Raw genomic sequence first — 16,761 nt, 5'->3', positions numbered from 1 at the left:
CTTCCCCAGGCCAACCCACACTCAATAATCTCCCTCATTCATTCTAGGACCATCTCTCACCTCTGCTTTCCCTGTATCATCTAATTAAGCATAACATCTTAAGCATGGGATAATGCCATGCTTCACTTAATAGATAATTGGCCTCACTTTTCATAAGTTTGCTGGAAACACTAGACAAGTGGGCAAAATCATACTCTTGCCAGACAACTCACCTGCTCCTTGTCTACACTTTGTTCTTCCCTTCCTCTTTTCCTACAACTTCTGCTTCTTATTTCCTATAAAATAATGATCCTCTAAAGATGTCAACATATTAATGTCTGCAGCCTTGCATGGCAAAGAGGAGTTAAAGCTGCAGATGCAACTGAGGATACTGGGCCGAGCGCCATGGCTCACTTGGCTAATCCTCCACCTATGGTGCCGGCATCCCATATGGGCACCCGGTTCTATTCCTGGTTGCTCCTCTTCCAGTCCAGCTCTCTGCTGTGGCCCGGGAAGGCAGTGGAAGATGGCCCAATTGCTTGGGCCCCTGCACCCGCGTGGGAGACCAGGAGGAAGCACCTGCCTCCTGGCTTCAGATGGGTGCAACGCCGACCATGGCAGCCATTTTGGGGGTGAACCAACAGAAGGAAGATCTTTCTCTCTCTCTCTCTCTCTCTCTCTCTCTCTCTCTATAACTTTACCTGTCAAAAAAATAAATTTAAAAAAAGAAAAGAGAAGAAATTGAGGATAGTAATCAGCTGTCATTAACATGGGGAGATGATCTGGGATTGTCCAGGTAGAAGAGAAAGTCAGGAAGTCAGAGGAAGCTATAACTAAGGAAGAAATAGCCGCTAACCTCAAAGATGGATTCAGCACAGTATCACCTATGGTAGACTTCTCAACTCCAAGGCTATAAGACAATAAAGTGTCATTTTATGACACCAGGCTTCTGCTCATTTGTTCCTTGCAGCGACAGAAACTGAATACACTGCTGTGCATGATTATCAAAATTTTACTCTTCTTGCAAATGTCACATACTGAGAGTACTCTGTTCTCACAAGTGCCCATCAAGCCGACTGCGGCAGATGGGAGTCCTCGCTCCGCAGTGTACCCGGCAGGACGTAACAGGATTCCCCTCTTAACCATGTCCCAGTTGCATGGCTCTGTGAACTCACTTAGCCTCTCTGTATGTGAGTATCCCCATTTATTAAAAAAAATCTCTTATGGCTGTTGTGAGGAAACTGTATGCACTTCACAGAATTGTGTCTGGCACACCTAAGCACTCCCCATACATTAGCAAGCATGAACTCTATTCATACCTGTTTTTCACGCATGTCCATTTAGCTATCTTATCACCCTGCCAAACATGTGCTCATTCACATTTACTTTCCGTAACTTTCTCATATGGGGGAAGGTCGAGAAATAACAGTTGTGCTAGAAAGGTGACTGCTCACCTCAAAAAAACAAGAAGAGCCCTGTACACTGGACCAATGAGCCAAGTAGATTAAAATTGATATATTCAATGTAATAAGCAGAAAGGGAGGTAAATCATTTACTATAAGGTTAAGAGAGGGTATAAAGAGAAAAGATAAGGGGCTGGTGCTGTGGCAAAGCAAGCAAAGCTGCCACCTGTGGTGCTGGCATCCCATATGGGCGCCAGTTTGAGGCCGAGCTGCTCCACTTTTGGTCCAGCTCCCTGCTAAGACACCTAGAAAAGCAGTGGAAGATGGCCCAAGTGCTTGGGTCCCTGCACCCACATGGGAGACCCAGAAGAAGCTCCTGGCTTTGGGTTGGTGCAGATCTGGCCATTGCAGCCATTTGGGGAGTGAACCAATGGATGAAGAACTCCCTCTTTTTCTCCCTCTCTAACCCTGCCCTTCAAATAAATAATCTTTGAGAGAAAGAAAAAAAGAGAGAAGATAAGTGTTATTAAAGAAATAAAAGACACCCATATAACAATTGTTTTCTATATCACTTTAAAGGTTTTTAAAATTTTATGTGATAGGCAGAGACAGACAAATGGAAAGAGATCTTCCATTTGTTGGTTCCCTCCAGATGCCTACAACAGCCAGGACTGGACCAGGCCAATGCTGGGAGCCTGTAACTCAATCCCCATCTCCCACATGGTAGCTGGGACCCAACTATTTGAGCTGATGCCTCCTAGGGTGAATATCAGTAGGAAACTGTAATAGAAGCAGGGCCAGGACTTGAACTTAGGCACTCTGATTAATATGAGACTTGCCCAACCAAAAAACATCTTAGTCACTGTGCCAAATACCTGTCCCTCTACGATCTATAGTAATAATAGTAATAATATAATAATAATTATAAAAAATATAGTAATAAGAAACAACTAATAGAGCCATTATATACAGTGTGATCATACAAGTAGTCTTCCCAGCTGATAAAAAAATTAGCATTATCTGAAATTTTCACCTTCTTTACCCAAAGCAAGTAATATATACTTCTTTTACACTTTAAGTTAAAAATATAACGTAGCATAAGAATTGTGCAGAGTCTAATGGTAACTTGCATAATTTACCAATATGTGTAATAAAACTTGCTGGAAATGGAATCCTTTTCCTTAAGGAAAAATGGAAAATTTACATGGAACTTCTACCTCTATAATCAACTGGGAAGTAATAAAACTTTGAAAAGCATTGAGATTTTGATAAGAAGGATAATTTTTTAAAAAAAGTTTTATTAAATAATTTGAAAGAGAGAGAGAGAGAGTGCGCGTGAGAGAAAAGGATATCTTCAATGCCCTGGTTCACTCCCCAAATGGCCATGGTGGGTGGAAGCTTCTGGATCTCCCACATGGTGCAGGGGTCCAAAGACTTTGGGCCATCTGCTGCTCTCCCAGGCACATTAGCAAAGAGCCAGATCAGAGAGGGATAATCTTCTACTGACAAAAGAATTGTGGGTGTAACAATTTTGAAACATTTAAAAGTAAATGAGAAGGCAATAAGCTCCTCTAGTAGATACAAAAATGAAATCAGAGCCATGACGCTCTAGAATGACACTGTGGACAAACACTTGGGGATATCTCCACCTGAGAGCAGGTGATAAGGCAGCAGCTGACTCCGAAAATGCAGAGTAGTCAGAGAAGGGTTGAAACTCCTATCTCAGTTCAGAAACACAGACGGGATTATCTCCAAAAGCTATTTGCTAACTTACTTATGAAGGCTACAAGAGGATGAGAGCCTGACAGCAAATATGGCATGGTCTGATTTGAGGACACTCTAAAACCATGAAAAGGGAAATTCAAATAATATAAACGAAAAATTTCAACACTGCTATTTAAAATGGTTACCTCAAGCAAATGTTTTAAAATTTTAAATATACCTTACAATTTATTGGAAGATACAGAAGAATGACACAAAAAGTTTGCAGAAGGGGCCAGTGTTGTGGTACAGAAGGTTAAGCCATCGCCAGCAACACCAGCATCCCATACTGGTGCCAGTTCAAGTCCTAGCTGCTCCACTTCCAATCCACCTCCCTGCTAATGCACCTAGGAAAACGGAGGATGATGGCCCAAGTGCTTGGGCCCCTGTACCCACATGGGACACCAAGTTGGAGTTCTATGTTCCTAGGTTGAGCTTAGCCCAGCTCCAGCTGTTGCAGCCATTTGGGGAGTGAACCAGCAGATGAAAGATCTCTCTATAATACTGTCTTTCAAATAAATAAATCTTTTTTTTTTAAAAGAAGGAATTAAAAGGCATGTTTATTTTGGTGCCAAAAAATATTGAAAGATATATAAAATTGAGTTACAAGGTTTTTGGCACAAAAATGAGCTTATCTTTCCATTCCCCTTTCCATAGACTTTTTTTTTTTTTTTTTTTTTTGACAGGCAGAGTGGATAGTGAGAGAGACAGAGAGAAAGGTCTTCCTTTTGCCGTTGGTTCACCCTCCAATGGCCGCCACGGCTGGCGTGCTGCGGCTGGTGCACCGCACCGATCCGAAGCCAGGAGCCAGGTGCTTCTCCTGGTCTCCCATGGGGTGCAGGGCCCAAGCACTTGGGCCATCCTCCACTGCACTCCCGGGCCACAGCAGAGAGCTGGCCTGGAAGAGGGGCAACCAGGACAGAATCTGGCGCCCCGACCGGGCTAGAACTGGGTGTGCCGGCGCCGCAAGGCGGAGGATTAGCCTAGTGAGCCACGGCGCCAGCCTCCATAGACTTTCTAAAGTGCCATATGTAAATGACACAGTGGGAGAAGAGACACGATTGGGGTACATGGGAGCTGTGGTAGATGCACAAAGACAAAGGATGGAGTCAGCCCAGTAGTGGAGAAAAGGCATACAACTGAGTAGAGATGGCTCCCTCCCAGAACAGGGAAGGGCAGACAAGCCACCAAAGCTCTTCAGCCAGCAGAGGGCCCTGGAATCAACACGGTGAAGAGCCTGGACTTGGAGGGTTTCAAGTAGCTCAGAATGACTGAACGCTGGAGTGCAGAGTGGGGAGAGGGAAATGAATAGGTGCACTTGAAGCAGACACCCCAGAGATCCAAGTCACAAAGTTACCTGCAAGAGGCAGAACAATCTTCACCTAACAGGGTTTGACAGGCTCTGAAATGCTGAAAGGAGTGTGCCTAGCCAAGGGGTTCATCAGTCCTGCACATACCAAAAACCCATGCGGTTCTCAGAAACCTCTGACTTTGCCCGCCACAGGCACTGTTCAGGACAAAGTGGGTGAAGTCAGCCATCAGCAAGTCCTATTGCCCAAGGGACCAGCAACCTGCACTGTGAAGAGAGTTTAGCATAAGCCTGTTAAATGTTCAGACTACACTACCTCATTCATATAAGAAAGAAATATTTATTACATCCCTAGCAATCCAAAATCACCACCATCATGGAGCAGGCATGCCAGTGAGGAGAAGGGAACACAATGTATACAAGGTCAACTCTGATGAATGCTACAGAGGTAAATGGGGAAAGGCAGAACCCAGGAACACGGCAGCCCAAAGTGGATCACCAGGAAGGGATAAATAATACTGCAATATGGGAAGGAAATGAGTAAGAGGCAATGGCTGACAGCCGGTGTCAAAAACACAGCTCTGGCTAGACAGACTTCAAAGACAAAAGTCCCACCACAGTCAAGCAACAGCTGCACTTCTCACAGTCAAATTCTGGTTTAATCACCAGTTTCTGAGATTGAGGAGTAGGCTAGGCAACAAATTCACAGGTCAACCAAATGCTACTCCGTGGACATTCAGAGACACAATGAACCTTTCGCAGTCTCTCTTTACAATTTTTAATGATTTTTTTAAAAAAATAGTATTTATTTATTTATTTGTTAGACAGAGTGAAAGACAGAGAAGGAGAAGGGGAACAAGAGAGAGAGGTCTTCCACCTGCTGGCTCACTCCCCAAATGGCCATGACAGCCAAATCTGGTCCAGGATAAAGCCAGAAGCCTGGAACTCCATCCTGGTCTCACATGTGGGTGGCAGGGGCCCAAGTACTTGGACCGTCATCTGCTGCCTTCCAAGCACATTAGCAGGGAACTGAATCAGAAGCAGAGCAAACCAGCACTCTACATGGGATACTAGCATTGCAGTGGCAGCTTAACCTGCTGCACCACAATGCCACGCCCCCCTTCCTCAGTCCTTGGTATCAGTGTGAGGGGTGAACAGCGTCTAATACACCAGAAGGATGACCAGCAACAACGCAGCTACAATGGTGTAGGGAAGAAAGGAAGGTATGGCTCAGAGGGAGACAGGCAGATTGCTAAGCTCCTTTTCTTGTTCTAAGTGGGAAGACAGGAAAACCATTTCAAAACGGAGGGAAGGAAGAGGAAGTCAAAAAGGAACAGGAAGCTTCAATTGGCAGGCGATGAGCAGCGGGTCCACCAGAGAGTAGGATACCCTGTGCTCTACAGAACACAAGTCCTGGTCTCACCAAATTTACAGAAAAAGCACTTTTATCAGATAGAGTCTAACTTTATTTAAAGGACCCAAGTTTAATAAATGCCAACAAAACAACATATGAATGAACACACTAAAAGTACAATCAGGAAAGACTTTAGACCAGAGTATGGAAATCAAAACGACCATTTACTCAGGATGCTTCTTTTCAGCTTAAAGCTCATAAGACTATCATTTTAAAATACGCATTTCAAATAGTAATCAAAACATGGTTAGTAATCTGGGAAAGTGTTACTGTAGCCCGATTTAAAAAAAACAGTCAAACATGATGAGTGTGTTAAACATTCCACGGAATAAAATACTATCTTTTAAATAGATTTAACCAAGGGCACGCATAGCTGGAAAATGAAATCCATGTTTATTACCAAAAATGAGACGAAGAATATTAATGAAAGACATAAAACTCTGCTGCAGATGTAGGTATAACTGACAGGGAACGTTTCAGAACTGTGTCTACAGCTTCAGAAATTCTTGTGATTTTTTTTTTTTCTTTCCCAAGGAAATGTTCACCTAATTTTTTACGTCACATGTCTGGGAAGAAAATTGGATTCATGGAGTATGTTGAATATTTCATGAATGAGAGTGAGAGAAGCCTACCCAGTATTGATGGAAATGATTTCTATCAGTGGATTCTTCCTAATCTTCGGCAAATCCAGTCGTGCTCCCCCCAGCCGCCTTCCATTTTCCTTTTTCTGACCCAGCAGTCGCACAGAGTGACCTTGAAATCAAACACAGAGATATACACTAGCATGACTTATACAACCTCACTTTAGTTCACTGCCGTCAACAAATGTGTGCTTGTATTTAACTTTGAATTTTATGCGTGGGGGGGGGGCACAGATAATCTGGAGAACATGTTGTTATTTGAACCTCAGAAATACTGTCAAGGGACCTGCACTGTGGCTCAGCAGGTTAAAACCACAACCTCCAGCACCAGCATCCAATGTGAGGGCCAGCTGTTCCACTTCGGATCCAGCTCCCTGCTAATGCATCTGGGAAAGCAGCAGAAGATGGCCCAAGTGGGCCGTTGTCACCCACACAGGAGAGTACAGTGGAATTTTGGGCTCCTGGCTTTAGCCTGGCCCAGCTGTGGCTCTTGTGGCCATCTGGGGACTGAACCAGTAGATGGAAGATCTCTCTTTTTTTCTCATTCTCTCTGATTATGCCTTTCAAATAAATAAAAATTAAAAAAAAATACTGCCAAAAGAAACATAGCTGTGTTCAAGGCCTACAGCTGAAAGTCCCTTGTGGGGCCAGCGTTGTGACTCAGTGGATTAAGAAGCCACCTGCAACACTGGCACCCCAGTCCTGGCTGCCTGGCTTCGGATCCAGCTCCCTGCTAATGCACCCAAGAAGCAAAGCAGGAGAAGGCGGCCCAACTACTTGGGCCTCTGCCACCCATGTGGGAAATCTGAATGAAGTTCCAGGCTCCAGGCTTCGGCCTGCCCGGCCCTGGCCAGTGGAGCCATTTGGGGAGTGAACCAGAGGATGGAAGCTCTCTATCTCTCTGCTTTTCAAATAAATAAATGTTCAAAAGTGCTTTGCTTAGAAGATTTGTACATCTGTACTACACAGATAAGAAAATGAAACAGAAAAATCCTCAAAATATCATTCTACAAGTGTGCCTGCTCCCCAGAGAGACCACGTATGCCTAGGCAGCAGGAAGTTCACCTGGGCCCTGGTCTACCTGCCATTGCACTGCAGAATTAATTTCTTTAAAAAAAATATTTAGTTAGTTATTTATTTGAAAGTCAGAGTTATACCGAGAGAGAAGGAGAGGCAGAGAGAGAGAGGTCTTGCAACTGCTGGTTCACTCTCCAATTGGCTGTAACAACCAGAGCTGTGCCGATCCAAAGCCAAGAGCCAAGAGCTTTTTTTAGGTCTTCCACATGGTGTAGGGGCCCAAAGATTTGGGCCATCTTCCACTGCTTTCCCAGGCCATAGCAGAGAGCTGGATCAGAAGAGGAGCAGCTGGGACTTGAATCGGCATCCACATGGGATGCCGGCACTGCAGGCAGCGGCTTTACCAGCAATGCCATAGCACCAGCCCCCTAAATTAATTTCTTTAAAAAGCAAAAACAGAGTATCTATCCAAAGCAAACAACAAACTAACCAAGGAAGTAAAGAATCAAAAGGATAAGATAAAATTGTACGTAAGGGTTTGAGTGTTTAAAACAGATAAATTTTTAAGATTTATTTTTATACAATGTAACAAAGGGAAATCAGCCCACTTCTAAGAGCTATTAAAATTTTTAATTTTTGAAATTCTGAAATATCAGACTTCTAGAAAAGATGGAACAGTATAAAAATTCCTATACCCTTTCAGATTCTCATTAATTTATCTTATTTGCAACTTGCTCTCTCTATATATATTATTTTCTTTTCAACTTTTATTTAATAAATATAAATTTCCAAAGTACAGCTTTTCCCCCATAACCACCCTCCCACCCACAACCATCCCATCTCCCACTCCCTCTCCCATCCCATTCTTCATCAAGATTTATTTTCAATTATCTTTATATATAGAAGATCAACTTAGTATATACTAAGTAAAGATTTCAACAAACTGCACCCACCAGACACACAAAGTATAGAGAGTACTGTTTGAGTAGCAGTTTTACCAATGATTCTCATAGTACAACACATTAGGTGCAGAGATCCTACATGGGGAGCAGGTGCACAGTGACTCCCGTTGTTGATTTAACTATTGACACTCTTTTTTATGACGTCAGTAATCACCCGAGGCTCTTGTCATGAGCTGCCAAGGCTATGGAAGCCATATATATTATATATATTATTTTTATGACATTACTATTCTATATCCTAGAAAATTCATTCACAGTGAGTACACAATTCAACGACTTTCTTTTACAGTTTTTTAATCATTACAATAACCCAGGTTGGGAACATTTTCAAAACCCCAAAATTCCTTCAAGCTTATACAGTCCATTTCTATTTGCATATCACACACAAGTATAGCACACTTTGTTAAGCCCTTGACCAGCTGACACTGGGATGCTTCCAATTAATCGCTACTGTAATATGCTTCAATGAGCATTTACATATCAGTCTTTGTACAGACATGTTTTCATTTGACTTGGACAGATCCAGGAGTGGAATTTTTGGGTCATGTTGTGAACTTATATTTAATGTTTTAAGAAGCAGTTGTTTTCCTAGTGTTATGGGTGGTAGCTTTTAATACCTCCAAACCAGCAGTTTCTCTATATCCTTGCAAATACCTCATACTATAAATTTTTTTGTAACAAGCCATTCTAATGGTAATGGTGTATTATTGTGGTTTGAATATACATTTCAATATTGACTAATGATGTTGAGTGCCTTTCCATCTGATTATTAGCCAAATGTACTTCTTGTTCAGTAAATCTTGGAATGGTAAATTCTAATGTGTTAACTTGACTGGTCTACAGGGTGCCCAGACATTTTGACCAAACATTATTCTGGGTCTATAGAGGTATTTCTGGATGAGATTAACATTTGACTTGGTAGACTGAGCAAAGCAGATGGCCCTCTCTAACATAGTTGGGCTCATCTAATCAAATGAAGGCCTGAATAGAACAAAGAGGCCGGGCAAGAGTCAGTTCCTCCCTCCTGACTGCTGAAGATAGAATACTGGACTTTCCCAGCCTTCACACTCCCAAAGAAAAACTGGTTCTTCTTGAGTCACAAGCCTGTTGCCTGTGGAACAGTACCTCCATCAATGGCTCTCCTGGCACACAGGCTGTTCACTCAGACTGAAACTATACATTGGTTCTCCTGGATCTCCACCTCCTAAACACAGCTTCAGGAACTGCTGAGCCTCCATAACTGCAAAAGTCAATTTCTTGTAATGCACCTCTTCACATTTATATATCCAATTAGTCCTTATACAAATGTCTACTCCAACAGTTTTCCAATGTTTTAAATGGAACACTTCTCTTACTGAGTGGTAAGAATTCTTTATACAGAGAGCCATTCATATCCAAAAGTTCCACATCTGCATATTCAACCAACCATGGATCAAAAATACTTTAGTGCGATACTAAACATGTACAGATTATTTGCTTGTCATTATTGCCTAAACAATACAGTAGAACAACTATTTGCACAGCATTTATACTGCAGTAGGTTTAAGTAATCTAGAGATGACTTAAAGTATACAGGATGATGTCCAGAGGTTCCATGCCAATACCACGAGATTTCTATCAAGGACTTGAGCATCTGCAGAATGTGCTATCCCAGGGGCTTCCTGGAGCCAATCCCCTGCAGACACTGAGGAACAATTATATACATAATCTGGTTACAAGCAGTCTCTCAGATATATTATCTGTAAATATTTTCTCAGTCTGTGACTTATATTTTCATTTTCATGATAACATCGCCTGAAAAGACAATGTTCAATTTAATTAAGTTCAATTTATCATTTTATTTCTTTGAAGGCTCATGCTCCTAGTGTCACATCTCAGAACTCTTGGCCTATCCTTAGGGTAAAGATCTTTCTTATATTTTCTTACAGATGTTTTACTGTTTTAGCTCTTATATTTAAGCCTAGAATCCATTTTGTTACTTTTTGTGTATAGCAAGAGCATGAGTTCCTACAAATTCAATTGTCTTAGACTGATTTCCTTTCCTTCTTCCTCTTTTGTGCTTTTGTGATGCCTGTTAACATATCCAGATCTATAAAGATAAAAATATGGTACTATGAAATATGCTTATTTATATATAACATATATTTATACACTTTAATTAACAAAGAAATCTTTGTATTTATATTTACCCAAATAAGTGTTATTTCTAGCACTTTTCATTGCTCCTTGGAATTTATCATTTGGTACTGCTACCTTTCTGCCCGAAGGACTTGCTTTACAATTTCTTTTAAAGCAAGTTAGCAAAAAACAAATCCTACAATTCTTTGTTTATATAAGGACTATTTCATTTTCCTTTATTCATTAAGGATAGTTTTATCAAATACAAAACAGTTAGTTGACAATTTTTTCATTAAGCTTTGAATATAAAACATTCTACCACCTTCGATCTTTATGGTTTCTCCTAAGTTATCAACTATTCATCTTACTGTTGTGCCACTGTATATTATAAGTCATTTATTTAAAGATTTATTTTATTTATTTGAAAGAGAGTTTCAAAAGAGGTAGAGACAGAGAGAGAGGTCTTCCATCTGCTGGTTCACTCCCCAATTGGCCACAACGGCTGGAGTTGCACTGATCCAAAGCCAGGAGCCAGGAGCTTCCTCCAGGTATCCCATGCGGGTGCAGGGGCCCAAGGACTTGGGCCATCTTCTACTGCTTTCCCAGGCCATACTAGAGAGCTGGATGGGAAGAGGAGCAGCTGGGACTAGAATCAGTGCCCATATGGGATGCCGGTGCTTCAGGCCAGGGCTTTAATGTGCTGCGCCACAGCACCGGCCCCTCTCCTGTGCTTTCAAGACTCTCTTTGCCTTTCAACAGTTTATGATATGTCTAGCTCTGGATCTTGCAGCTCCAGCAGAGAGGGTAGGAATTCACCCTTCTAATCAAAAGAAAGCCACCCAAGTTCTTCTCTGAGCAGAAGAGGGATGACTCGGTGCTTATGGACCCACTTAGAGTAAAGAAAGCTTCCTAGGCTGAGTATCCTTTAATCCAGCCTCGTAAACAATCAAAATCCACTGTCAAAGATCTGTTCATATTTCTTTCCTGCAGATTGGATGATTTCTCTTAATATATCTTTTTTTTATTTATTTTAATGTTTTTGACAGGCAGAGTGGACAGTGAGAGAGAGAGACAGAGAGAAAGGTCTTCCTTTGCCATTGGTTCACCCTCCAATGGCCGATGGCTGGAGCCAGGTGCTTCTCCTGGTCTCCCATGGGGTGCAGGGCCCAAGCACTTGGGCCATCCTCCACTGCACTCCCAGGCCACAGCAGAGAGCTGGCCTGGAAGAGGGGCAACCGGGACAGAATCCGTGGCCCCGACCGGGACTAGAACCTGGTGTGCCAGTGCCGCAAGGCGGAGGATTAGCCTATTGAGCCGCAGCGGTGGCCTCTCTTAATGTATCTTCAAAAGTACTGATATTTCTCCCTCTGCCATCTCAAAGTCTCTAACTCTGTCCCTCTAATGAGTGTTTCACTCAATCATCATACTTTTCAACTGCAGGTTCATTTTTTAATAATTTCTATCTTTTCATGAATCTGTATTCAAGTCACTATCACAATTCTTTCCTTAAATCTCATGAAAATTTTTACTTCACTGTTTAAAATCTTTGTCTGCTAAATCCAATATTTTGGTCACTCAAGGATAGTCTCAATCACTGCTTTTTCCCCCATGAATATGGTTACACTTGGTTGCTTTTCATGTATCAGAATATTTTGTTGAATACTGGAAATTTTAGGTAATATAACAACTCTCAATTTAGATTTCCCCCTCAAATAGTGTTGTCATTCTGGTACAGTTACTTACCTAGACTAAATCTATGAAGCCTGTCTTCTCCACAACGAATGCTTATTTTTGTTCCTGCTAAGTTGTTTCTGTTTTTCCAAGCATAGTTTCCCACGTATCAACTCTGTATGGGCATAAGCTTTCAGTTGAGACAAAGACTAGTGGAACATTTGTTGAAGTGCCTTGAGCCAGTAAGGGTCTTGCTATCTGCAGATGGATCTGTGTATGGCCTAGTGAGAGCATTCAAAATTGGGCCATTTTCACATCTGCCCAACCTTTTACTTTTTGCTGGGCTCCCCTGGGTATTCTCCAATTTCCTCTGGGTACGCACACAGGTTCTACTAGGCAGAAGAAGTGTAATCTGGACCCACTCCAGTTCTGCTGTACAATATCCACAACCTCCATTTAACTCCAAGAGATGAGAAGAGCTTCTCGAGCTCCTATCACTGTGTCATTTCCCAGAATTCCCATCAGTCCTCAACTAGTCTGCCTGCCCACTGCCTGCACCGATCAAGCAAGCAGCTTTAATTGGAAAGAGCTGCAGAGCCCTCCTGCCTCTTGCCATCAAATGTCTACTGTGACCGACACTTCTCTGAATCAGCTTAGCCCTCTTGGGAGCGCCAAGGCGGCTACGAGGAGTTGAGGCGGGCAGGAGGCAGTATCCCCAGGACAAAACACAATGACTCACATTGTTCCTACCCAAAGTTCAGTTGTTCTCATGAGTAAACAGTTGTCAGTGTGTTGAGAATTTTTAGTGGATTAACAGAGTAATGGCACGATTTGCTTTTGACCATTTGTCCAGCTTTACTGTTGTTTTTGGGAGAAAGATCTATTGACCTGCTCATGAATTCATGCCAGAAGCAAACCAAATGCAACCCTTTAAAAACAATTATTAAAAATAACAGGAAAATACAGAATGACTACAGAAATAAGACTCTAAGCAATTATATATGTTTCATCGCCCCTCATTCTGGAAATGTGTATCGCTCAAACATCTGCTGTACAGACAGATTTTCATGACCAGCAGTAATAAAACTATCAGTCACAGCTTTTTGGCACTAATCACCTCAATAAGAAACACTAAGTACTTCATTCATTCGCGAATTTTTTGCTTTGACATGGAAATACAACTGGAGTCAAGGAAGCATCTGGCAAACCAAATTCCTCAGATTTTCAAGATAAGCTCAACTGTTCAATCAAAAGTCCAGTTAATGAAGAGGTGAGCAAGATTGGCATGATAACATAATAGTGCTCTAAGAGATGCCAAAAGTTCAATAATGAGTACACAAAGGCATGCTATTTTCATACTAGCATGAGACAAATTTCATTAGATCCTGCTGAGACTCCAGTAATATGCAGCCTGCACTAATAACATTTGATAAATTATTCATCCTCACTATCTACATGCAAATAAAGGAATATATCTCTGCATGATGATATAATGAGTTATTTTCCAATCCAATGATTCATTAAAGAGCAGAGGACCTAACAATAGTCTAGTATTTTTTAATTGAAAAATATACTAAAGACAAAGGAAGTAACTTAAAAGTCATTTGTTATATCTGGCCCAAGATGAAAGGAAATTCAGCCACAGAACAATTATATCTTTAAAAAAGTAGCAAAATAAGTCTTGTATTTATGATATATCATCTCTTTTAAAAATTTTATTTCAAACAGAATGGCTGCTTCAAATGAATTTCTTAAATCTATCATAGGCCATGGCCTAAAAACAAATATCGTGAATCATTACCTGTCTGATGTGCAATTATCAGTATAATAGGCTTCTAAATCAACCTGAAATTTGATAGAATAAGGAACAAAACTGAAGATGTCCTAAAAAACGCGTGTCTTTGCAGAGAAAATGAGAGGAAACAAGGGGGCAGAACCAGAGACACATGCTGAGGGAGTCAAGGTGTGGGAAGCAAACTTATCCTGAGCACAAGCATGCTAAACTTCCGAAGGGATGTGAAGCACAGACCTCAACTACACACTATCACCTTCCTCCTCTGTTCGGTCCTTCTTCTTAGCTGACATTCGAGGGAGGAAAGCGGGCTGCTCAGAGAACACGGATTGATTCCATGATTCCAGCAAATTTCATCACCTTTCTTCTGGGAGTGAAGTGGAAGTGGAGAAAAGAAAGAAATCAAAACAAGGGTGGAAAGGGGGGAGTGGACAACCTCGGTGTTTATGTCATTTCAATCCCACAGAGTAAGTTAAAGGAGGAAATATTAATAGGAAGAGATGGGAAGAACCATGCACAGTGTGACAAGATCAGCTAATGACGAGACCACCCGGGAGATGATGCTAAAGACGTGAAGTGACTGACACAGAGAGACGCACCTACAACACAAGGATAAACAACAAGACGGCCTTCCACACAGAGTGGGACATACTCATATGCTAGGTTTCTCAGATCTTTTATCTCTTCCACTTTAAATGTAAATTCACATTTCAACCTCTCTGAATAATGGTCAAACGTGTCTCAGTGGGTTTATTAACTATCTTTAATAAACAGCTAAGTTGTTACTTACAAGTGTCACATAAAATTCAACCCTGTTAAAAATCAAATTCAATTTTAAGCCTTAAGGCTGTCAGCAGTTATTTATAAAACAGCTACAAAATCCTGATTCCATGCTGGTTTTTACATTTGATTTAATCCACTGAATGATGTTCCTAAACCATTTTATCACAGGTACAATTCTTATATGTCAAAACTTTCTAACCAAAAAGCTAGCTTTTATATAACTCACAATTGTGTGCACAGCTCTGAATTCATGACATTGGGAAACCTCTAAGAAGTAAAACCGAAGCACTATGCTAGATCTGAACAATTGCTATCGTAGATGAATCAATGTTCAATGTTGTCTATGGATCTTGAAGAATAGACATCTTTTCTAATTCCCACAGTGCTAAATGCATTAGAATACTATTAGATTGGAGGGAATCCATCCCACCTATAAATACCAAAAAATTCAGCCTGCCAATGTATCAGGAAGTCCACTGTAATGGTCATTCTCAAGAAGAAAAGAACACATGTTTGAAACATAAGCACAGGTACTAGCTGAGAGATATAACCATGAGTACCTACAAATCATACTTCTTAGCTGAGACAGGTTCTTAACACACAAACTGATCTTTCCCCTTTTAGTTCTCAAAGCTATAGTGCATCGTACGTATGAGCAATAGGTTAGCATCACCTATTACAGAAACAGTAATGATCTGGCAACTTGGAATCCTATTGTTTCTTTTTCCCTTTAATTTCGTTTTCTTCTAAGGGGTCTGTGAACAGCAAGACTTTCTTCCAATACTTTATTCAACCCACCTAACTGTAAAGGCCATGCATTTGTTTCCTTACTATGTGACCACCCACCTCTACCACCACCAGGGAGGGCTCATGCCAGGATTTCTTGATCTCTTGCTGGCTGCTCTCACTTCCTACAAATTCAGTCCTATTAAAAAAAACGCACTGAGAAGACTTGTCTGAACCCTCAGCTGTGGGCTGACCTTCTGGAAAACTTCCTAGTAAAGCAATCCAACACACACAATGCCAGGGTAGAAAGCAGAAGACTGGCAGAAAATTCAAGAGCAAAGAAAAAAAAAAATGAGTCAATGTAATACAGCCTTCAGTTCTCCCTTACGTAAATTTGGTCATGTTCATTTGAATAGTATTTAAGAATACTTGACAACAGTGCTCAATTTAATCAGTTGTCACGGCACACATCACTAACAGGTGTTTGTAACTATTCAAACACAAAGAAAAGAGATGGAGATGTATAGTCAAAAGATTGTCTGCTGTATCATTCCTCCTGTGCAGGCACTTCTCAGGAAAACAGGCATCTTCTGATATACACACTAAGGTGTGACTCCCCCTTGAAATACTTTCATCTTAAAAGGAAAACAAGGCCGGCGCCGCAGCTCAATAGACTAATCCTCCGCCTTGTGGTGCCAGCACACGGGGTTCTAGTCCAGTCGGGGCGCCGGATTCTGTCCCGGTTGCCCCTCTTCCAGGCCAGCTCTCTGCTGTGGCCAGGGAGTGCAGTGGAGGATGGCCCAAGTGCTTGGGCCCTGCACCCCATGGGAGACCAGGATAAGTACCTGGCTCCTGCCATCAGATCAGCGTGGTGCGCCGGCCGCAGCGCGCCGGCCGTGGCGGCCATAGGAGGGTGAGCCAACGGCAAAGGAAGACTTTTCTCTCTGTCTCTCTCTCTCACTGTCCACTCTACCTGTCAAAAAAATAAAAATTAAAAAATTTTAAAAAAAAAGGAAAACAAAATAAGAAGTTGGGTTCAGTGGAAAAAAGAGTCTTGTCACAATTCCCAGTTGGAAAACTTAGCAGGTAATTCTAGAATTGACAAGAACACCAGATCTTGAAAAATCAAACTCCAATTTTTAGTTACTAAGATTAGACAACTTCCTGTCTTTCAGAGAGTTTAAA

General features: G+C 41.6%; 1 protein-coding gene across 3 annotated transcripts in view; it reads right to left on the bottom strand.

Annotated features, from left to right (window-relative positions):
• CDKAL1 (CDK5 regulatory subunit associated protein 1 like 1) overlaps positions 1-16,761 on the bottom strand; it is a 729,763-nt gene that overhangs the window by 467,611 nt on the left and 245,391 nt on the right. For all 3 annotated transcript variants that reach the window (XM_008262511.4, XM_051855824.2, XM_002714231.5), the window contains one exon: positions 6,499-6,619. In XM_008262511.4, coding sequence (XP_008260733.1) covers positions 6,499-6,619 — 121 coding nt within the window. The remainder of the gene's footprint in view (positions 1-6,498; positions 6,620-16,761) is intronic.

The sequence above is a fragment of the Oryctolagus cuniculus genome, chromosome 5 (genome assembly GCF_964237555.1).
Source record: "Oryctolagus cuniculus chromosome 5, mOryCun1.1, whole genome shotgun sequence".
Taxonomy (NCBI): domain Eukaryota; kingdom Metazoa; phylum Chordata; class Mammalia; order Lagomorpha; family Leporidae; genus Oryctolagus; species Oryctolagus cuniculus.
The sequence above is the reverse complement of the archived record's forward strand: the minus strand, read 5'-3'. Positions and strand labels throughout refer to the sequence as shown.